Here is a 25,074-nt window from a genome sequence, read left to right as displayed (position 1 = left end):
TAATGGATGAATAATGGCCAAAACCATTGCTATCCTCTAACCCTCGCTTTAAATTTATCTTTAAAGGTGCTAATAAATTCATATTACTAATAAATATATATTTTAGCAAACCTCCAAAATGATTCATTATATGCATAAATTCTGTTGTAGCATTTCTGCCAATCAGCCAATTCTTCTAAAATCAGCCAATTATAACAAAATTAAAATAATTGACATCAGCCAGAATTTTAATATCAGTGCTTATATTGGTGCATATTTTTCCATGTACTGTCTTTTTTAAATTCTCATTTAATTTCAGGTCACGTTATTGTGGAGCGCAACAAAGTCATAAAGACAAACGGCGTGTTTGAATCATTTTATCTTTTAATCTCTATACTGAGAAAGGAAATACTGTGTCATTGCAAGAGCAAATTCATGAAAAAATATTTACAGGAAGAGGGAGGAGTCTCAAGACTCTTCTTACAATGATAGCACGTCAGCAAACATACAATCAAACAAACAAACAAAAAAGTCAGCGTACTGGATTTTTAAGCACTTCTTACCAAAAACATGATCTGTATTCCAAACTATATTTGAATAAATTTATTCATAATATATTTACAGAATACCTTAAATGTACAACATTCACGCCTTGTATTCTATTAACATTTTTAGAATGAATTAGGCACACATTTTCGAACAATGAGTTATGGTTGTATTAAATGCAATCCATACAAGATGTACAATGATTAAACTACAGTCAAAAGAATAATATTGCATGTTTTCCACATTTTACGCATACATTTACATTCTAGACTTTTCCCAAGCTGCTAAGCTGCTTCTAATCTCGATTTTTGTAGACAGGAACTGCCCTGACTTGCAACATAATCTGTTTGTACAAATAGCCATTCTACAGTAGAGCATAAACCAGGGGTCTACAGGCCCCTACAGAGGGGGGTAAGTGCGTGCAACAGTTGGGCGATGGGATGGGGGTGGGGGGGTGTTAGTGCTAGCTACACATATAATACAATTTGAAATGTTGAAACTTTTGTACTGGACCAGTGTGAAATGAAGATGACTGTTAGGAGAATGCTGTTTGTTTCCATTCCCACTCAATGAATCATGATTGACAAGGTCTGGAACTGATGAAGAGGTTCTTACAGGGCAAATGAAATGATACTGGTCCTTACAGTTACAGATGAGGCTAAACAGATCCTCATAAGTCAGATTCGGGCATGTCCGGAATGTCTGTAATATTCGGCATTACGTATCCAGTGCTGCAGCTACCATTGAGCATGATGTCTGCGCCTGAAGCAGCTCCGCTCTGCTTCCGGTAATTGGCTGGCATGGGTGACGGGGCTTCGCTCGGCGTCTTCGCATTGAGAAGACTTGCATCGTCTTCGTCATCTTCTCTGCTCCTGCAAGCAGTGTCTTTTATAATGCGCCCTTTTTTATAGGAGACAGTAGACAGGCCTCCTGTGTTCTCATCGATGATGTTCAACCAGCGCAGAATAAAAACCACAGGCACGGGGAGGATGGCAATGACCACCAGTGAGATGCAGACAGCCAGGCCCCAGGGCGGATAGCTGAGAGACTGTTCTTGAGCCTGAAAACAGACACTGCAATTGGATTATTCTGGCAAAGGAATAATTCTACTTTAGTCCTGTGGTAAAACTATGGATTGAAAGCCTTAGAATTGACCCGGGCGCAAAAGAATAATTCACCCAAAATGTATTAATACTGAATTAATAAATGACTTTTAAATGTTAAATAGTTTAATGTTTACAAATAATAGAACACCTAAGGTGAAATAATCTACAAAAAAAAGTATGTGTTCCTCTCTGAGCAAAACCTGAAAATCACGGCCATATTTTAGGCTAAAAACATGTTTCAGTTACTGTATGTAAAGTTTTAAGCTTTTAAATTGCATATTGGCCTCTTTTCTCAGAGCTTCATTCGAGATCACCCACCAGTTGCTGGTTCCATGCGCTGTAGCTTGGTGGCGACAGTCCCAGCTGAATGATGCTTGCGACCAGAAGACCCAGCAGCAGCACTGGTGTGATAAACTTCCACATATAGTAATAAAAGCGGTATGGAGTGAAACCAAGCATGTCCTTTAGATCCTCAAAGAACCTGAATGAACCCACAGGAGACAGAGATGCATCAATCCAACAATCACTGCAAATTAGATTAGAGTTTCTGCTAATTCAGAACTAAGTTTGTTTCAAGATTTGTTAATTGTATTAAGCTTTTGTAAATAATTATTAATATAATATATAAATAATAGTATAATTTTTGTCTTGTAAAAGCAATCTATTAACTTTTTGTCATTACTTATTTTTATGATTATATATATATATATATATATATATATATATAATTATTCATTATTATATATATATATATATATATATATATATATTAACATATATATATATGTTCATTATTCAATCTTAAATGTCTTACCTAAATGAATTTTATTTTAACCTTAGTTTTACTTATCTTAAATAGTTTTATGTTTTAATAATATATTTAAAAGTTAATTTTAAAGTTTAAAGTTTACAAAAAACTACAAAATAAAGTCTAAATAGAATGTGTTCCTCTCTAAAAAACGTTTGCTTTTTCTCTGAGTTTCTATCAAGATGATTCAATCAGAGATTGATTGAGTTCTAAAGCAGTCCATAGGGTTTTTGTAATACCTTAATGATAATTTAATTAGAATTTCAATTTTCTTTGGTTGGTATGTGATCATAAATTGAATTCAATTAGGGTTGAAAACAAATAATCTTCATAGCAATATGACGCTCATGTCACCAGAGGGCGCTGTAAGCTCTCTAATAGAGGAAGCGTGCGTAACATACTTGTCAGTGCCGTAGACCCAGGCTACAGCAATGTTCTCCAGAAGAACAACGATGAGGAGAGGCAGAGTAGCAGAATAGTCATCAAACATGGCTACAAAGTAGTTCCCAGATCGCTGGACAAATAATAAACCAATACAGAAGGCAAGTACACAGCAACCAACTGAAAAGAAAGCAGAGAGAAGTAATGTTTGTGATACAGAGGTAACCAAGAGTCGAACTTTTGAATGGTATATTGGAATCTTTCTTTGAGAATGTTCTCGTCTTGACTTACACACCATATTAGTATTTGATTAACTTCAAAATCCATGCAAATCTACCATATAGGCTTCAGAGATGGATCAAATAAAGATCTGCTATATTCTGAAATGTGAGCAAATATGAACTAAAGGATGCTGCCTTTTCTCCATAAGAACTTTTGGCTTTGGCTGACCTGTGAGGTATTCCTTTCGTACTTTGAAGGTATCCACAATGGGGGTGAGGATGCCCTGGATAGTGCCAAACATGCTGCCCAGCCCCAGATTGACCAGCATTAGGAAGAACATGACGGACCAAAAGGGTGAGGCTGGGAAATGGGTCATGGCTTCAGTGAAGGCGATGAAGGCCAAGCCTGTGCCCTGCACAGCCTGTGAGAAGAAAGATAAAGGATTTTAGCATGCATTCAAAAACATGTAAAAGCACATATGAATACAAAGATGATGTCTGATTAGTAAAAACCTGGATGAGTACAAGGACAAGGCTTGACTTGTTTTGCACTGGCAAACATCACATATTTATTCAGAAAAGTGACATTTACTTGATCATATTTAAATGCCAAAACATTAAAAATAGATTTGCGCTATAGCAATGATTTACATACATCTGTTGATTCTACACTGTTAAAATGCTGTATTTTGCTTGATGATGCTGCATCAGTTATTCAGGTTTTAGTGTAAGGGTTTTCCTCGAAACTAGCAGGAACTGAAAAAATAGATCTGAGTAAAAGAAAACACATCAAAGCAGCAGAAGTAAAGTGACTGTGTAAAGAAAGAGTCCCATATTCTAGAAGACTACAGACTGTGACGGTTCTTATAAGTGTGTATGTGGTTAATGTCATTATGGCATCGCCTCAGCCAACAGATACCGCATTTATTTCCGTTTGTTTCATCATGCGGTGTCTCTTCATCACACACACTTCTTTCCATAACAGCACAGCAGAATACCTCTGTTCCTCCTTCATTATTGGCCGCTAAACTACTTCCTCTGCAGTTTACTTTATTATGGTCAAAAACTCGTTTTTTTTTTTAAGCATTTCACATTTGTTTGTGTGTCAATAACAAATAAGGATGTCTGAGATTCTGAAAAGTAGAACTCCTTTAAAAGCTTTAAATAAAAATGAATTTTGATTTCTACAATGTTGTCTAGTATATATATATATATATATATATATATATATATATAATATTATTTATTTATTTAGCAGCCTTACCTCCAGTTTTGAGTTTCACATAATTCTTCAAAATCATTCTAATATGATGATTTTGTGCTCAAGAAACATTTATTATTATTATAAATTTTAAAAACAGTAGTACTGCTTAATATTTTTATTTTTTTAATATTTTCTTTTATTTTTAAGTATTCTTTGATGAAAAGAAAGTTCAAAAGAACATAATTTATTTGAAACAGAAGTCTTTACTGTCACCTTTGATCAGTTCAGTGCATCCTTGAATAATAAAAATATTAATTATAATATTAAAATAATAATAGTGCTGACCCCAAACCGCTGATCAGTAGTATAAATAATTTTCATATTTATTTTTAACTTTTTTTTTTTTTTTTTTTTTTTTTTTACAAATATCATTAATTTTACATTTTCTTGGGGTTATTCCTTTTGACATTTAAAAATAATTTGAGTTCATAAAAGAAATTAAGCCACTGACTATGGATTGAGTTTAAAAAAAGACATTTTGATGGATAGTGCTCCTTTTTGTTGTATTAAATTTCAAAACAAATGACTGGAGTGAGAGCGTAGCTGCCGGGGTTGTATTCCATGGAAAGTTTGTGTATATCAGTTGTCTCTTTGGTTTCCCCGAGGTGTATCGGTTCACTTTAAGCTCCTCCTCACCTTGTTGAGCTCTTCTTTGATGTCACAGCTATCTAAACCTAGGCGTGGGTAATCGTTTTCCATCACGCCCCGGATAATGTTGGTCATTTGCTGGTAGTCCTCAGGGCTAACATTACTGAAGTTAATATGGTGTGGGATCAAGCTTGGATTGATTTCTTTTCCAAGGAAACCAACGATCTTCTTTGTGTTCCTAAGATACATTGATACAAGAAAGTCAACCACAGGTCATTTGATCTGTATACGGTTTATGAACTGCAAGTGTATTTTATTATTATTTTGAATATATTCTACTAAACTGCTTTTTTTACTTACATCTCTACACATTTGACATTCATGATGTTAGCTTTGAAGCCCAGTACAGCGAACACGACGAGAGTGGCCAACACTGAGGTAAAGAAGTTAATGAAGGAGACCAGCACAGCGTCGAAATGGCAGTTGTTGTCTCGCTTGTTGTAGCTGGAGAAGGCAATAACACCACCGAAACCAAGACCCAGAGCAAAAAAGACCTGTGTGGCAGCTTCACGCCACACTTTGGGTTCCAGCATGATTTCCAGCTGTAAGAAGATATTGTAGTTTATTATTTGTCACATGCTCAGTTGGATGCAGTTATATGCTTTTCACTTTAAATATCTGAAAACATATGAAAATATATTAATCTGGCTATGATTAATGTCTGAAGCCGGTATCTCAAAAGTGGGCAATTTCTTAATCATACTGACCTATATATCTGTTGATTGCTAATTAAAACCACATTTTTTAAACATATAAATGAACATATTAAAAAGAAATTTTACCTTAGCTACTAAATGAAATAAGTTGAAGCACTAAAATGACTGGAAATAAAAACTAAGACTGAACTAAAACATAAATAAAAATAAATTAGACCTTAAGATAAAAAAAGAAAAAAGAAAATTAACAATATAGAAATTAAAGCTATTAAAAAAAATAGTATATAATAAGTAACACCATGACTAATGGACTTTATGGAACATAGAAAAATATATTTTTTAAAAATATCACAAACACAGGTTTGGAACAAAATACTAAATCTTTTTAAATATAACTATCAGCTATCAGCTTTTTTAGATACTGAGTTACATCCTTGATAACAAAGAAGTAAAATCATTGCTATAATCTTCTTAAATATGGGATTTAATATAATAAGAACAATTAAAAACATTTAATTACCAAATTATGGTTTCTTTTCTTCCCACATTTCAGCTACAATGTAGCTTTTGTAATGGCTCTAATAATTTAATGCAATAGCAGTACTGTTCCAAAGCAGAGGCTACATACTTTCATTTAATTGTGTGCTACACAAACCACCCACTGATTAGACTCTGAAGCGAAACAGCACAACAAGGGACACATTGATAGCCCCTTGCACTGAGAAGAAATGTGACCACATCTTGTGTCTGTGTGTTGGATGTGTATTGTGTAAAATAGCTGGCACAACAAGACAGTCTGCTGCATTTCAATCTGTGCTGATGGAAGAGTTAATTCACTTCTGTCGAGTCACATCACAAATGCATGCTGGGAAACCTGGCTGGGGTATTGTTTCCATAGATACATCTACTGGTCTCCACCGGACTGAGACAACGGATACACATGGGAATTAGTAATGGATGTTTACCATAATTCTAAATAAAGTGGAATAATTGCTGCTGTATGAACCAGAGCATGTAGAGTAAATTGGTCTAACCATTGTCGTAATGTGTCATCTGCTCACACATACACAGATCATGTTATTTAGGGTCTTACCTTTGGTGTAAACATGTGGATGATGCCGTCAACAGAACCCTTGAGCAGGAAAGCACGGGCCAGGAAACAAATAAGCACAACATACGGGAACAGAGAGCTGAAGTACATCACCTGCAATTAGACATAACCAAACAGATTATCAAAAAATGTCAATGTAAAATGTGATTTACAGTTTGTAGTTCTGCAATATCACAAAGAAGGCTAGTGACTTCTGTTATGAACAGTCATTTGCATGTTTTTCTCTATGCTGCTGTTTATTAAACTGTAAAATCATTTTCTAAACATAGGTGGCAGAAAAGTGCCCTCACTTGCTGACTTTGTTGACAGAGTCAACAGGCTTTTTTCACAGTGCATCCAATTGCGATTTGTTTTTCAAACCTTTACATTTGTTACATTTTCACACCTTGACAGTCCATCATTTTGAAAGTGAAGAAATCAGATTCGTTTGTTCAAAAAAGTGTAGTGAAGAAATGAAGCTAATTTTTAATGACTCTTAATGAAAAAAGATGCTGTTTTGGAGCCAGATGGTGTAGTTAAGGCATCTATTAGCTGACTTTCTAGCCTGAATGCCACATGCGATTATCATTGAATGAATTGATAAACAGCTGCAGACACTACTGTGCTTTGTGAATGATGTATGTTACATCCCTGACTAAAAAACTACTTCTGAAATCTGATCTGGCCAGTCCGATTAGACTGAAACATATTTCCAAAACTACTGGATGTTTATATGGATGTGGTTTCAAGAAAATGTGATATATTAATACATAGATACATTTGTTTAACTTAAAAATTGAATTAAATAACTGAAAAATAAAACTAACTTGTGTGACTCTCCATATCACAGTATGAAACGTATGCTCTTCTGTATCATCCGCACCACAAGGAAGTGCTGTTTTCTTTCAAATCAAAGCTAAATACATGTAGAAACAGCGCAACCTTGTGGCACGGATGATACAGAAGAGCATACGCTTCATACTGTGATATGGAGAGACACAGAGGAGACTGTTGACAAAGGAATTGTTGAATAAAGTCATTATTTTTGTTTTCTTCGCTTACAAAAAGTGTTCCCGTTGCTTCATTTAACTCAGATTGCATGTCTGATGGCAGATGGAGTATTCTGACAACGACTTTAATACCTTTTATGGACCTTGACACTGTTATTTACTTGGCAGTCTATGTGACAGTCTCAAGCCTCCAGGTTATCATCCAAAATATCTTAAATTGTGTTCCAAAGATGAACGGAGCTTTTACGGGTTTGGAACGACATTGGGGTAAGTGATTAATGACTAAATTTTCATTTTGGGGTGGAGTATCCCTTTAAGTAAATAAGTTTAAGTACAAACATTACTTAAACCGAAACAATTAAAGCTTTTTAGAAATATAAAACTTATAATAATAACAAAAACAGACAAATTAAAGACAAAAAGAACATTTCTAAAACTACATTTCAGATGAAAACTGAAAATATAAAATTAAAACTAATTCAAAATATTATTAAATATATATCTATAAAAGTATATAGATAACAAATATATACATAATACTAAACTAATATTAAAGTCACTTTGGATTAAAGCCTCTGCTAAATGAATAAATAAATATACTACAACAAACCAGGTGTGACTGAGAATCCAGCGATACTGGGAACAGTTGCTTCTCTTTTTAAGAGTTTACTAAAGTCATGCAGTCACACCCCAACATAATTTCATAATTATCTACTTAACAAGAATTATAATGTCAGCACTTAATAGCTAGCCTAATCCTTAAAGCCCATGTATAAATTATTTCATGGACACATTTTAAATGGGTTCATATTATTAGTTTTTTTATTGGGTATTTTCCCTGAGATCTAGGTTTTTGCACTAAAACGGTCATAATTTAGTTGATCATGAAAACTTCTACAAGAATGGACAGACCATGCTTACGATGACACAGTAAACGCTTTTCTACACTCACATTTATGCATTTGCCAGACATTTTTATTTAAAGTGATTCCCATTGCATTTGGTCAGTTTATGCATTCCCTGGGAATTGCTAGAGTCATGCTCTGACATGTGACATGAATGTGGCATTCACAAAGGTTCAACAAGCTAATTTAAGTTGAAAAGCACTTTTTAAAGTAAACAGAAAGAATTACATAGATGATTGACATTTTTGTCTTTCTTTGATCTTACTTTTACTGTATGGCCATGATGCTGAAAAGGCTACTGACTCATTTCTGATTCATCAAGGGTGGACCAGCATTAAAGTGTAAGAACAAAGCCTAAGGTTTAACTATCCCACAGCTTCGAGGATTAAAAGACACATTTTCTGTGGCTTCCCAAAAATGAAGCATCATGAAGGTTTTACAAAGATCCATTAAATCAGTCAACCCCTCTTCCTGCAGACACAGCTCTAATTCTACAGTACAGTTTCCCCAAACACCAATAATTGTAGCTGAGTATGGTTATTTGGTGCTGTGCCACAGAACTGTGAATGGAGATGGTGCACATAAAAGCATGGCAACCAGCATTGCCATGCTATTTGTGCACACAAAATGACAAAAAAGAAAAAAAGAATGGCACTGTGGGGTTTTTTTAATTCACGGAAATATGCTTTCTGGGAATGTTGAATGAGACACTGGTATTCCTTTGTGAGGTAAATCCCAGATTAAGCTTCAAAGACTGTCCTTATCCCCTGCAGAGTATAGTATACTATACCTTATACCATAATATCCTTACTGACTGAGGGGCCACACTTAAACAGTAGGAATCCATCTGATATCCCTTTAGCTGGGAATAGATTAAATGTTTATCAGAAACCTTTATTATTTATCATGAGCAAACATCAATTTAGTGCACAATTTAAAGTATTTTTTGTGTAGTTACTGAACCACTTTATGTTTTCTTTTAACATATGCACTTTAAAAATATGTAAAAAGTACAGTGGCCCAGTAGTGCACAACACAACTGAATCTTCACGACACAACGAAATTGCCACAACACAAAGCATCAGACCAGTTTCATTGTGTTGTGACTTGTTTCCATTGTGTTGTGCTGATTTCATTATGTTGCAACTTGTTTCTGCTGTTAATTTTGTTGTGTCGTGGCTTGTTTCCATTGTGTTGTGACTTGTTTCCATTGTGTTGTTGTAATGTTTCTGGGTTGTGGCTTGTTTCCATTGTGTTGCGGCTTGTCTTTGTTGTGTTGTGCAGTATGGGGCCACTGTTATGGGATCAGAATCCCGCCAAATGTATTGCAGTCATAGATCGAAAAATAATAAGCATAAATAAAATATTTAAAAACACATGTAAAATAATAACGCACAAAAGTGAAAAACAAATGCATTTTTTTTTTAAATAACAAACAACGCGGTCATTGATCGATAAATAATAAGCGTGAATCAAAAATGTAAACACATTTAAAATTATATTGCACAAAACTGAAACATGAATTTTAAAATTTTCCAAATCGCAAAACAAAATCAGGTTTCCTGCTCATATGTTATTTTTTTGTGTGCTTATGGTCTTTTCCCCTTTGCTCTTGTTTCCACGTTCTGCGCTTGCGTTTCTAAATGTTGCAATTAGAGTTTCATGTAAATCAGGGCGTGCTTCAGCGTCACCATTGGGCCACAAGTTCTAGATTGACAGCGGCTCCTCTAGCCAATCAGTCCAAGGGGGAGTTGACGTCACTCCAATGCGACTCGTGGCTGCTGTGGCAGGTGTGTGAAGCTGGATAACCAGCGTCAGCAGGCAAATCCCGGACGATCTCAGGCAATTAGCCATAAATATTTTGTTAATGGGTGACAGAAACATTCACTTTGTGTGTTATGATATTTTCTGCAATCTCTATGTAGTCCGAGTAGGCCGATATGTAGCCCGCTAACACGTGTCTTGTTAGTTTGGTTTTAGTGAGCAACTACTTTATATTTTAGGCAGTAGGGCTGCACTATAAATCGCACGCGATATTTGATGCGCAGCTTGTCAGTAAAGCCGGTTCTGTAATCAGCGGTAAATCTCCATCACCTGCGCACTTTCATGGAGCAGCATTTACTAGCCGTTATGCTGCTCCATGTGAAAGCGCGCAGGTGATGGAGAGTTTTACCTTTGATTACAGAACCGGAATGCAAATACAGTATTTTATGTGTTATATTTGTGGTTGTAGCTTGAAGGGATACAGCTACAAGAAACCAACATTAAATATTTTTTTCTTACAATTAGATTGTGTTTTTATTTAAAGTTTACACCTCCCCAACCCTAAACCTACCCTTACAGTAATGCATATACATTAAAAATCATTGTTTAGCACGAGAAAAAGGACGCAATATTGATGTGCGCATGCGCAGTAAACCCTGGTAGGAAATGTCAGGACACCGCCTTTACTGACAAGACGTGCATATCGCGTGCAATTTATCGTGCAGCCCTACAATGCCTAAAATATAAAGTATTGCTTACTAAACCAAACTAACAAGACACACTGTTTAACGAGCTAGATCGGCCTAGTCTGACTACATAGAGCTTGCAGAAAATATCATAACACACAGTGAATGTTTCTGTCACCCCATAACAAAATATTTATGGCTAATTACCTGAGATCGTCCGGGATTTGCCTTCTGACACTGGTTATCCATTCTCACACTAGATCTTCACACTGTTAATCACGGGATTGGGACGGGACAGAAAAAAATGTCAGCGGGAGTGGGCAGGACCGGGGAATCGTAATAACACTTTGATCCCAAACTTTATACACAAATATAGCCTACCTTTTAAATAAACTATAAATTGTAGGCTTATATTTTAATTTTGAACTCAATTCTACTTCCCATGTGTCTTTATGTTCTCCTCCTGTCTGCTTTGGTGTGGCTGGGTCAGTGAATGACCTGCGCGTGAAGGACAGACCGTTAATGGCTGGTCTATGTGGTAATACAGTAGCCTACATCGGGCAGGGCATCCAAAAGCCCAGCTATCATTCATAGACCTCAAATATAGCTTTTCATCTAAAAGATGTATGTAGTCACAACTTTACATGGCCGCAGCTCAATCTAATGTTAACCCACAGAAATGTGCGCTATTGAAGTGTGTGCGCAAACTGAACAGCAGCACGCTCACAGCAGGACAGATAGGCACCGGTGCTCTCACTGGCTCTTAAAATACTCCGTAATCTTTGTTCATACAGATAAAAAGTAATAAATCTTTCGAATCCGTATACGTTCATTTGTGTGCACTTAGAATAACAACGAAACGTGCTTCTGTAAAATAATTAAAGCAAACGATGCTTCGATAGCGGATTTCTGTCGTCTCGGTCATGTGAACTTGAGCGAGAAACTTCGAAACTCTGTGTATGAAAAATAAATCTATAGACAGTGAAATGTCTACGCTCAAATGAAAAAAATAAATAAAATAGAAAACGTGTGTGTTTAGCATGGATGTTTTACATTAAATTTAATGTGTGTGCAATGCACAATGTGCATTAAGATGGCTTTCAGTTCAATAAAATAACAAAAAAACTACATTTTTAATTTTTATTTAACTAAAGTGGGCATGCTGTGATCTGTACTGTATTTTATTTTTATTTTTTTTGTGACAGATTCCGGCCAAAAATAAATACAACATAGTGGGAGGGAACGTGAGTCATTCTTCCGGGATTGAAACGGGACGGGATTTTCCAGGATATTTTTTTGGGGGAGGACGACAGAAAATATAAAAAAAACCACCCAATAAGATAAAGGTGATATTTGAATATACACTCCCGTGTCACCATCACCCTCTACTTCACACACCTGCCACAGCAGCCACGAGTCGCATCGGAGTGACGTCAACTCCCCCTTGAACTGATTGGCTAGAGGAGCAGCTGTCAATCTAGAACTTGTGGCCCAATGGTGACGCTGAAGCACGCCCTGATTTACATGAAACTCTAACTGCAACATTTAGAAACGCAAGCGCAGAACGTGGAAACAAGAGCAAAGGGGAAAAGACCATAAGCACACAAAAAAATATACACATATGAGCAGGGAACCTGATTTGTTTGCGATTTGGAAAATTTTGAATTCATGTTTTCAGTTTTGTGCAATATAATTTTAAATGTGTTTACATTTTTGATTCACGCTTATTATTTTTTACGATCAATGACCGCGTTGTTTGTTATTTAAAAAAAAAAATTGCATTTGTTTTTTCAGTTTTGTGCGTTATTATTTTACATGTGTTTTTAAATATATTATTTATGCTTATTATTTTTCGATCTATGACTGCAATACATTTGGCGGGATTCTGATCCCATACACTGTAAAAAATGATGCTTTAACAAAATCAACCCCCTCAACTTGTTGTTTTAACTTATGTTTAAAGGAATAGTTCACCCAAAAATTAAAATATACTTGAAAATTTTCTCACCCTCCAACCATCCAAGATGTGAATGAGTTTGTTTCTTCAACAGAACAGATATGAAGAAGTATTTGTAGAAATTTAGCATTTAACGCTTAGCATACCATACATGGATTTGTTTCTTACAAACTCAGCTTTTTACTTCACAAGATGTTAAGTGATGGATTTAAGTTGTGTGGATTACTTTTGGATTCATTTGATGCTTTTATCAGGTTTTTGGAGGCTCATTCTGACGGCACCCATTCACTGCAGAGGATCCACTAGTAAACAAGTGCTGAATTTCTCTAAATCTGTTCTGATGAAGAAACAAACTCATCTACACCTTGGATGGCCTGAGGGTGTGTAAATTTTAAGCAAATTTTAATTTTTGTGTGAACTATTCCTTTAAGAAGGTTTCAGTACTCGCATGATTTGAGAAAACCCTCAGCTGTCTAAAGTGAGCTGGGTCAGAAGCACACAGATGCCAGAGTACCACATGTTGTCTTATCCGTATGATGCTGCATCACGTTTCACAACGTCATGCAGGCATGGATCACATGAGAGGCCAGTGGTTCTCACTGACAGAGGAAAGATCAGTCTGAAGGTCTGCGTTTCTCTCTGTGTTGCTTTTAAGACATCCCTTGAGGTCTTAGCTGACATTTACTGTGTGATCAAAGGCAAACTTTCTTAGAACAAAATACAAAACAATTTTCTTACCTTTCCAGACGACTGGATACCCTTCATCATAGCAAGACACACCATGGTCCAAGCAGCCAACAGGCACAAAGTCATCCTCCAGTTAAGTCCTCCACTCTCAGAAATGGAATCAGAGATGTCCAAGGCCACACGATACCAGTAGTATGTAGTGGCAGAACTTTTCTCACACTCTGGTTCGACATCTAAACAATAACATGAAACTTACAATCTTGTACAGCATCATAAGATTGAAAAGATCAGAAAAGTTGTCCAGTAAATGAAAATGTGTAGTTTCTGCCTAAATGAATGGATTTGAAAAATTCTAAGTGTAATTTACAGTTCTTCTTTAAGCTGTCTTACATGTATTGGTTTTGTTTTTGACCAGGGGACACTCGTGCCAAGGAAGAGGCTGCTGGAAGGATTGTGAGAAGTAGAAGAGACTCCAACCGATGATGACATTGTAGTATAGAGCCACAAAAAAGCACACCTGCAATAACAGAGAATAAAGTCAAATGTATAGGCTACAGCTTATACTCTTTAAATGGTTTAATTAGCTGCCTTTCTCCTGACTTTGGCTTTTTTTATACAGTGCACTTGAAGTATGGTACGTTATTATGAAAGGACTGATATTCACCAAACAGCTGGCGAAGCCGATGCCACCCAGACGTGGGCTGATGTAGTTCCACACCCCGATACTGCCTCTTCGGATGCGCTGGCCCACTGCTAGCTCCAGGAAGAAGAGGGGGATCCCTATCACCACCAGCAGAATGAGGTAGGGAACCAGATATGCTCCTACAAAAGGAGAACTTATGGTTATGGCCCTATTTATTTAGGAACCAAACTTCCAAACTGGTATGCACAGGACTTGATATATACAATATGTCAGATACAGTATGTTCAATGCTAAAAGTAACAGTTTGTAAATGCCATTAAGCAATTACCCATCATGATCAAACATTCTTCAAGTTCAGTATTTGATTATTTTTAAAGATGTCATATATCTTACCTAAACAAACAAAATTGCTTTCATCTTGGTTTTATGATTATTTATTAATTCATTATAAATAATTTTTCTAAATAATTAATTATTTTAGCTTTCTTTATATGTTTTTAATTATGTTTTTTAATGGTTATTTATAATGATAATCATTTAAAGTGTTATTTTAGTATTATTTATTGACACTTTTTATTTGTTCTCAAGACAATTTGCACAGCCATCCAAACACAAAATTATCTTAACCAAACAGTTCAACTTTACTGCAAAATGAAGCGCTGCAATTTTTTCTAGTAATGTATTTATTAAAAGTAAAAATGAACATCAAATTTATAAAAAAAAAAAAAAAAAAAAGAAAAAAAAGTGAAAGTGACATGACATACAGCCAAGTATGGTGACCCATACTCAGAATTCGTGCTCTGCATTTAACCCATCCAAAGTGCACACACACAGCAGTGAACACACACACACCCGGAGCAGTGGGCAGCCATTTGTGCTGCGGTGCCCGGGGAGCAGTTGGGGGTTCGGTGCCTTGCTCAAGGGCACGTCAGTCGTGGTATTGCCAGCCCGAGACTCAAGCCCACAACCTTAGGGTTAGAAGTCAAACTCTCTAACCACTAGGCCACGACTTAGGTGGAAGGTGTGTTCACTATTGATTATAAAACACATTCAGCTGTAGATGCACAAATATGCTACTGAAAATACGTGTTTTTTACAATTCTTCAACAGGGAGTTGATATATGTGACCCTGGACCACAAAACCAATCTTAAGTGTCAATTTTTCAAAATTGAGATTTATACATCATCTGAAAGCTGAAAAAAGAAAGCTTTCCATTGATGTATGGTTTGTTAGGATAGGACAATATTTGGTCGATAAAAATCTATAATTTTGACCCATACAATGTATTTTTGGCTTTTGCAACAAATATATCCCAGCAACTTAAGAGTGGTTTTGTGGTCCAGATTCACATATATTGTGTATATCTAAATGAAATAAAAATTGTTATCCAAAACCTGCTATCACCCATGAGAAAAACAAATTGCCCCTTTAAAATTAAAATCTGTTTATGCCACCTTTAGCAGCAAGAACTGCAAACAAACTTTTCTGATAACTACAGATCAGTCTTTTACAGCACAGTGGTGGATTTTAGCTAGTGAAAATACTAGTGTTCTGATCATTTTGGCCACCACTGAATTCACACGTGTGTGTGTGTTTGCTGTAAACATGAATTATCCTGAATTATTGGTCTTGCCTTTCATTTACATCTGGAAGAGAATTTCATTGCATTTGTGATAAATGTGTAAACGATTAGAAAAACTGTATTTCCTGTGTTGTGTGTGTAATTAACCAAGTAGTTATCAGTTTAGGGCCAATCGAAAATATACCTTGTTCATTTGATAGAAAGACATTACAGAGTTTTATTTGTTTGGAGTTTGGACAATTGGTACGTAAATGTTTGTGATTTGTGTAAAATCTTTTTTCAGATATTTTAAAGTAGTGCTTTGTTGTATTAACAATTTTGTGTACATTGTTTTGAGAAAATTATTTGCATGATTTATCATTTTTATGAAATTATTGAAAACGTACAATATGTTTAGGACAATTACAAAGTGTTCAGCTCACTGTGTTAACTATTTTGAGAACAGTGACCTGAGTTTGGAGAAACGTGTCAAATCAATTGAGAAAAACTAATATTTTGAATATTTTATTTATAGTTCCAATTTTAATTGTATTTTTTATTAAACTTTACTTACTGTAATTCGATTTTTAATGTTTTAGTACTTCAAAATGGTCAAGGTAACATTTTTATTTTATTAATAATTTTTTTATTGATCTAATATTTATATTCTATTTTATTTAAGTTTTATTTCAATTAACAAAACATTTTTAATATTATTTTTAGTTAACAATAACAACACTGGTCTAATCTTACAGTATTTTACAAAACATGAATGAATGAGGTAACCCACGATAATTATTTGCAAATATTTTCTCTCTTGAATTAAACTCTGTTTCAGAGAGCCAAAGAAGGACGAGACTGACATTTTCAAACTTTTCAAGCATTGCCAGTGGCACAGGATAGAACATTCCTTCCCAGTGCCTTATGGGGAACAACTTCAATACAATGGCATTGCTTTGAGAGTACTTTAGGGCTGCTGCTTCTCCAACATGTTGAAGTCATGTGCTTTAACACACAGAAACCTACTAAGATTCTCAGACAATTGTGATGATTACAACACCATCGGTTATATTTAGAGACATCCAGTTGGGAACATAAACTGAAGCATCATTTACAAAATGTTCTGTAAACTTCAGTATATTTTATTTCAAAACGCCTTGCATCTTTTATTTCAACATTTGTTTTGTTTTAGTTAACTATTATAACCCTTTTGTTGGGTGCTTATAGTACAGGCTTTGGGAAATGTCATGAACAATTTAAGGCCATTTAGCATTGATTTCCTCTAGAGCTTGCATCTAACCCAGGCTTTGCTACATATTGAAAAAGGTAAGCGTCATCAATGATTTCACCATTATAACAGTTAATATACTAAGCAACTTTATTGTAGACAGTAATATGGTTCTTTAGATTTTGTGCCCAATTAACTTTCAAATAGTAGGTTTTTTTTTTTCTTTGAGGACAAAACGTGCTGTCATTGATGGCACACAGATGGTGCCGTGATGTGGTTGCTCTGCCCTGACAAAGACAGAGACAGACACGGCCCACACACAGTGACCTATTTAATCTAATTACTGATCTGCACTGCAGGGTGGTCACAATCATTTATTATAACCTGGAAAGTAAAACAGGGCAGGGTTGTGGTCAAACTCTTGTGCAGACAACAGGCCTTTGACACAAACTACTGTACAACTGTATACAGTACAAACACAATAGTTACTATGTGAAACCCAAATGTAAGACATTGTCATTCCTTATAAAATAATAGCTATAACATCGGTTGCTTCTTTTCTGTGTTTCTTTCTGATACAGAAGTTATTCATTCACTCTGAACGTGTCTTTTGCAAATGAAATAAGGTGAACAAAGAGAAAGAGACGAGTAATCATATCTAATGTATGTCATTGTTATCAGGGAGACCAGGGTAAGGAACTGTAATCTGCTTTCTCTTGACATTAAACAGCTTTGTATAATCGGAGATGTGTAATATAGCCAGTGATTATCCTGCACATGCAAAACCATTCATTTCAATGCCATACAACTTGGATCTCTGTTTCATACAACTAATTTTAATTAGTTTTTTTTTTTATTGATATATTTATTGATCGTCATTTTGGTACTATTCTTACTCCAATAACTTTCTATGGTTTCAAAAGTAATTACAGTTGATTAGCCTAAGGAGTTTCCACACATAGTGCTAAACTATTACTTCATTATGGTGCATCTTTGTTTGTATTGACTAAAAATGCATTGCTTAGGTAAATATATGAATTATGATACCCCAAAATGCCAATAATTATTTGTTAATAGTGTGTGTTTTTCAAGAAAGATCTCTGGGTCTGAAAATACAATGACTAGACTTGAAGGAAATGAAGGAGGAAATGCATAATGAGAACTTGCAAATGAGGTGTAGGGCATATGTCTGACTTTAGGTTGTCAGTCTAGAAATATACTTCCTTTGTGTCTAAGCATGTGAGTGAACAGAAACAGCCCAGTTTCACTCTCAAATATTCTCCATTCATATCTATATCTATCTATCTGAATGGAGAATATTTAACAGTGAAATTGTGAGCTGTTTCAGTTTTATTTATATATCTAGATTTATAGAAAGATATAGATCTACTCATCAAGGTGAATTATTGGCTGTATATATGAATATAATCCAAATATATTTTGAATTAATATCATTCATTCATCATAACCTACCGCCACCATTTTTCTGGCACAAATATGGGAATCTCCAGACGTTTCCCAGGCCCACTGAGAAGCCCACTTGGGCAAGGATGTACTGGAGCTTGCTGCTCCATGCAGGCCTCTCTTCTTCTTCCTCCTCCTCCTCCTCCTCTGAGCCCTCCTCAACATCCCGCTCCTTATTCTGTGGAACATCTCCTACCATTAAAGAGCTCTTCTTGAAAGAGTCCTCACAGTTATCTTCATTGGAGAGCAAATCTTTGACAGATTCTGTAACTTCATCATCGTCAATCTCTCTCTTGACGGTTTTGCTGTTTTTGGGCATTTGAAAATGTCTCTTTTTAGCAATGGGGAGGGAAAGGTTCTAGGAAATCCGTGTGGGCAGGGCAAGTTGTCAAATGTACAAATTTATGTGGGATTTAGTCAATATATAAAGGAAAGTGTGGGTAGATGAAATATTTATCTTCTCATTTTCACAACAGAGGTTTCCTGTTAGATAAAAAAAACAATGAACAGAAACTAGACAGGTTAATTCCCCTTGCATCATGCAATGTGTCACTAAATTGCACAATTTTATCACTAGACTCCATTTCACTTTTTCAAATCTTCCACGCTAAAAGCTTATCAGTCAAACCCAACGCTAAGTGACTGACAGGCAGACACAGCTGATTTTTAATTGGCTAAATAAGCGCGCCTTCTCCCCCGACTGTATCTTATATGGCTGAGACAAGTGTAATATTTTTATTTCAGCTTAATTGTAGTCACAGCTAATGTGATGCACAACGCAAAGGCGCAACATATAAGTGTTTTCCGTGGCAGGAGGCTGTCAGTAACCATCACTTGCATCACCGCTTACTCCATTTGACATTAAATGTAACTCAAGTCAACTGGATCATTCGGAACACGATCATATTTCTCATCTAAATAATTTAGCCCTTCTTCGGAGCACGAGGTCGGTTCATTTGCATACGAACCCAAACAGACAAGAGCGCGCCTTCTGTAGTCACGTGGCCGCAGCGCCCCAGAATAGCAGGTTGCCGGTTTCGCAATAAATTGATAGCAAAAAAGAATATTACAGTAATAATGGTAGTAAATCGATTCTTTGTGTCTCAGAAGGTCTGGTTTGTACATTGTATACTGAACCATGAGTGTACATGTGAATGATGCTGCGCGGCGCGCTCTCTCGATGGCAGCTCGTGTGATAAATAGATTTCTTTCAAGGCTGCACCTTTTTATAATCCAGCCTCCAGTAGAACACATTTCGGCCTCTTTGTCATTGAATTTACGCTTAGATTTAACTCTAAATTCTATAAAATGTTTTAAAATTCGCTCATTCAAAAAGGAATTTTTAAAAGAAGGTCGAGAAATCAACATGCGCATAGGATGTCAACGATATAGGCTAAAGTAAATAATTTGTTATCAGCAAAGGCCATTGTGTCTATATGTATAGATCTTATTTAAATTCCGCTCATTTTAGGGAAAATGATTAGACGGTTTTATTATACTGACTGATAATAGGCAATTACGTTCATGCGGAAAGCAATTATTATTTACGAGATAATTATAATATACATTTGTAAAGAACCCCCCCCCCTCCCCTCCCCCCAATTACTATGTCACCCATGTGCGAGGTTTCATCATTCACTGCATGTGATTGCGCAGCCGTTCACTCATCATACCGTATGTTAAATAAACACAATCCAAAAAAAAAAAAAAAAAATCAGCTTACCTTGTAACGAATCAAAAGGAGATGAGCTTAGGTTTTAAAATGTGCTGTTTCGGCTTGCAGGCGGTTTGTATTCGATGGTGTGGACATTGAAGTACAGCTCAAACATAATCTGATGTAAATGATGCAGGAGGCGCGGATGCTCTACTGTCTCTCAGTGTCGTTGTACCAACAGGAGATTGTAGAGGAAACTGATTTGAGCTCCCTGAAGAACTGAACTAGGCGTGTCTTGTGTAGGCTACTAATATAATATATTTGAACTCATCAAATAATATGTCAGTATTACATCGTATTTTGCTTTAAATTGCGTTCGTTATGTTTGTAAAATGATTTAAATTCTAAATCCCCCCCATTTAATGAGAGTGGTACAACCCACTAGAGCGCCCACAAGCTGGTTTTTAGGGGTGTACCAGTATTGTAACCTCGTGCTTGGAAATCTTACATCAGCTTTACAATAATGACTAAAATCTCAGATACTGACACAGGCTTATGTGAGTCCAATAACGATGTGCTAGGTGCAGTTTTGTCTGGAATCGTATTATGCCTTTTGTTTTGTCTTAAAACGTGATTTAGGCTACAGATAAAACTGTAATTTTATACATTTAAAATTTGGAATAAAGGTCTGAAACGCGCGGCTCTATTTAGGATATAAATGTGTGTAAATTGCACTATTGGTGGCGCTATAAAGAAAACAAAATGACTTAAAGGGATATTCCACCTCAAAATGAAAATTTTGTCATTAATCACTTACCCCCATGTCCTTCCAAACTCGTGAAAGCTTAGTTCGTCTTTGTAACACAATTTAACATATTTTGGATAAAAACCAGAGGCTTGTGACTGTCCCATTGACTGCCAGGTAAATTCCACTGTCAAGGTCCAGAAAAGTAAGACATCATCAGAATAGTCCATGTGCCATCAGTGGTTCAATCTGAATTTTATCAAGTGACGAGAATAGTTTTTGTATGTGAAGAAAACAAAAATAACGACTTCTTTGTCTCTCCACATCACCGTAGCACCATTTTGGAGAACATCCGCTGAACGCAAGCAGCGTACGCTCTTCTGTGTCAGCCGCTCTGCATGAATGCGCTGTTATCGTTCAAATCAAAGCGTAAATATACATAGAAAATGTATCCTGGTGTCACGGCTGACACAGAAGAGCGTACGCTGCTTGTGTTCAGCGGATATTCTCCAAAATGGCGCTACATTGATGCAGAGAGACACAGAGGAGACAAATTGTTGTTACTTCGCGTACAAAAAGTATTCTCGTCACTTCATAAAATTTCGATTGAACCACTGATGGCAGATGGACTATTCTGACCATGTCTTTCATACTGTGGACATTTTGGGGTGGAGTAACCCTTAAATAATTGTGACAGTTTGGTTACAATTGATGGGCAACTGGTTATAGAAATAGTCTAGGTGTTTTATATATAGATTCCTTGGCTCATGTTCTAATCTCACCTCTTTTTATTTTCGGTCATAAATTTAGAATTTTTGAAAAACACATTTTGCGCACTAATCCTACGATTGTACCTGCACTCAGTAAATCTGCAGAATGATTAGAAGTCAAAAACAAGTTTGAGATCAACATGGCTCCTATGTTGACCAATGAATGCATGCACTACTTGAAGTAAAACTAATTAACTCAAATTAATAAAAATGTAAAAATTCCCATAAAACTCACTCAGTATACTTATTTTAAGCAAGAACTTGTGGAAGCCTGCAAAGGTTGATGCTGTTTAGCAAAAGGGTGTGCTATTACAGTGACATTTACATTGTAAATTAAATAGATTGCCCTGACTTGCATGACTTGTTAAGTATTTATCAGAAAAAAATTAGCAGCCTTCATAGTTTTTCCTTGTGGGAAAGGCCCCTTTTTAATTTTAAGAGCTTGTTCCTAAAATGTATTTACTTGAACTTGTATAATACAAAAAAGAAAAAAAAAGAACATGTGTTCGCAGGTTGTGAATCAAGTGCTTGCAGAAAATTGTGCATTTCTTAAAGGTTTTTAGTCACTCCCACCATTGAGGAACAGTGAGTGTGCAAGTTCTGGAAAGTGACTCTGATAGCCTACAGTATGTAGTATATGCTAATTGGAAAACATGTAAATCATTTTTAAGTAATAAAGGGCTTTGTTGTTCCCAGTACGCTAATGGCTACTTGTGACATGTGATTGTCCTCTGCTGATAGCTGGGAGTGATCATAATGTCAGATGTTCCCGGAACTTTAGTGTGACGTTGCATTGCACTCAGCACATGGCGATGAGCCACAGGAGCAGTTTCCATTGGTGATAAGGTTTAATCCATGACATCATTAGATGAAACATAAAGCTTACTATGCTACAGACATCTCAATGGACTACAACTAAATCTAAAATATGCAAATATCACTGCATCAGAATCATGCATTATACATGCATATACATGCATTATACATCTCCCAATGGCTCTTGTCCAGGGCATTATTTTGAGAATGTTTCCAGCATGTGATGATAACAAACACACACCATTCAGTCACAGATGGCAGGTTGTTCTACCTAACTGTTAAATAGTTAATGTGCTAACTACGCCATGAATTTGGTAACATAATCCTTTGCTGCTGTCACAAGTTTTGCTCTATTTTCACCCATCAACACCAGATGGGAAATTTCTTGTCTTACTTGTGGAGCAATCAAAATACAATATTTTGAGTTGAATAGTTTAATTATTTATCTGTGTATCATCATGAAAATTTATAGTATTCAGCTCTAGATTTTTAAATATCCATCTTAAAAAATATTGGTCCTGGACTGAATGAGTGTCCAGCAAGCACAAGAACACAGGAGGCTTTTCACAAGACCCTTGAGTGATTCAGTATTTAATGTAGTCTGACACTTTTCACATAGCATTGCTGAAACCCACCCTTGCTGTAGTTACCTTTATCCTGATGAAAAAAGGTGGATAATACACTTTTCCTATCTTTTTTTTCTCTATCTCCCCCTTTTTTTTATCTCCCTCTGTCCAATACCTTTTTGTCACATCTTAACTGTCCATGTTCCAAGATAATGGAATTAATGTGGGAACTGGAGTGGCAGTGGACAGCGGTGCCTTCACAAGCTCTTGGAGATGTTTGACAATGAGGGGATTAATTTCAGTGTGGTCCTAAAGTCTTCTCTCTCAGGAAAATTGGCCTGTGCCTTTGGGTTCAATTTAGTTATGGAATAATCAGAGGGTTGAGAATGAAACTGGAAAGAAATACAGAGATACAACAGAAAAAAAGATTTTATATCAGTAGGTTTGACTTTGAAAACTGGAACATGGAAATTGCAGTGACAGGGTTAAAAGGGACACCTATGCAAACCTAGAAAAAATGACTATTTTGGTTAACATAGAATTAGAAGTTCCTAGAAACATGAATATTAGTCATTTAAATAAGTAGGTGTTAATGTGAACAAAGCTATTATATGTATTTCTTTTAAGATTAAGCAGAATAAATTGAGTTTTAATACTTGTGATTTTGTTAATTCCATTTAATGTTCTTTTTTTAGTTTGTCCAGTTCTTACATGCAGTATGTAGGGAGGTGGGAAACAATTTACATTCCAAAATTCCATTAATAATAATAATAATAATAATAATAATAATAGTTTATATGTATTGTATGCAAGGTGTATGTATGTAATGTATGTAAATGTATGTATGTATGTAAATATATACACATTTATACTTTTTTTTTACTCTTTTTAAAGATCTCACTGTAACAAACTAGAGGGTTGAGATCAATAATGCCACGTCTAACTCTTCACCAGTAATTTTATAATAGTAGCGCATAAGGAAGAATCCACGATCACAGATAGCAGCCCAGATCCGAAGCTGTTTTTTATTCAACAAGTTCTTTCTCTCCCTCTCACCCACTCTGAAAGAATGAATGGAAACAATCAGCTTGAAGAGCAACAGCCCAGTAACAGAAAACCCTTTACAGTATAAACACAGGGACACTATCCAAACTTGAGCTCTGTTCAGAGCTGAGCAGGCTTTGACTGCCCTAATCTGCAGCGTAAATCTGCAGCCACTGCCTGTCTAGTCTCTGTCTGGGTTCCATGCTCTCAGACAAAAGCTCCGGACACCTTGCCCACTAACAAAGGGGTCGATGCCACTTTTCGCTAATTGAAGCGGACAAGGCTTGCTGATGGGGCCTTTTTGAGCAATTGAACTTGGTGAATGCTTCTTCGGGATCTGATGAAACACGGACAGTTGATTTGACTTCAAAAGCAGCCTCCAGCAGGCACTCAGAGGAACTGATAATCAAAAATTGTCCCATATTCAGGGAATGAAGTATGTAGTCGAATGCTTTGGATAAAAAAAAAAAAACTGCATGCCAACTGAATAATGTTAATAAAAAACACAATCTTTCACGTGCAGTGAGAAGCTGGTCATACTCAGTAGACCTTATCCAATAAAACTACAAAACATCAACATTAGTCTAGTCCTGAAATAAATGACAGAATACTTACTTGTTGTAAAGAGATGAGAAGTGATTCTGCTAGTGCATCAGATGATTAATCTCAGCCTCCTTTTGAAATCAGTTTGTGCCTGATAGTTGTTAACCACAAAATACTATTTTTCAATATAATGACTGGTCTTGTTTCAATTTATGTGTACTAATGCGCCACGCCACCTCTAGGGAATGCTTTTAATTATGTTACCACTAGGTGGCGACAAATATAAAAATAATGTGTGCTGGAAATAACTGCCCAGTTAATAACTCAAACA

At 35.9% G+C, this 25,074-nt stretch overlaps 1 protein-coding gene across 1 annotated transcript; it reads right to left on the bottom strand.

Annotated features, from left to right (window-relative positions):
* Nucleotides 1-345: 345 nt before the first annotated feature.
* LOC109106360 (sodium-dependent neutral amino acid transporter B(0)AT2-like) lies at nt 346-20,538 on the bottom strand. Its single transcript, XM_042744218.1, has 12 exons — nt 20,329-20,538; nt 18,615-19,088; nt 14,373-14,530; nt 14,099-14,225; nt 13,760-13,941; nt 6,703-6,813; nt 5,254-5,495; nt 4,942-5,131; nt 3,271-3,463; nt 2,841-3,000; nt 1,950-2,112; nt 346-1,585 (listed from the first exon to the last, which is right to left on the bottom strand). The coding sequence occupies exons 2-12, from the start codon at nt 18,922-18,924 to the stop codon at nt 1,196-1,198; spliced, it is 2,226 nt and encodes a 741-aa protein (XP_042600152.1). The 5' UTR covers nt 18,925-19,088; nt 20,329-20,538; the 3' UTR covers nt 346-1,195.
* Between the last annotated feature and the right edge of the window lie 4,536 nt (nt 20,539-25,074).

Source organism: Cyprinus carpio, chromosome B18, assembly GCF_018340385.1.
Source record: "Cyprinus carpio isolate SPL01 chromosome B18, ASM1834038v1, whole genome shotgun sequence".
NCBI classification, from domain to species: Eukaryota; Metazoa; Chordata; class Actinopteri; order Cypriniformes; family Cyprinidae; genus Cyprinus; species Cyprinus carpio.
This window is presented reverse-complemented; position numbering and strand designations above follow the sequence as displayed.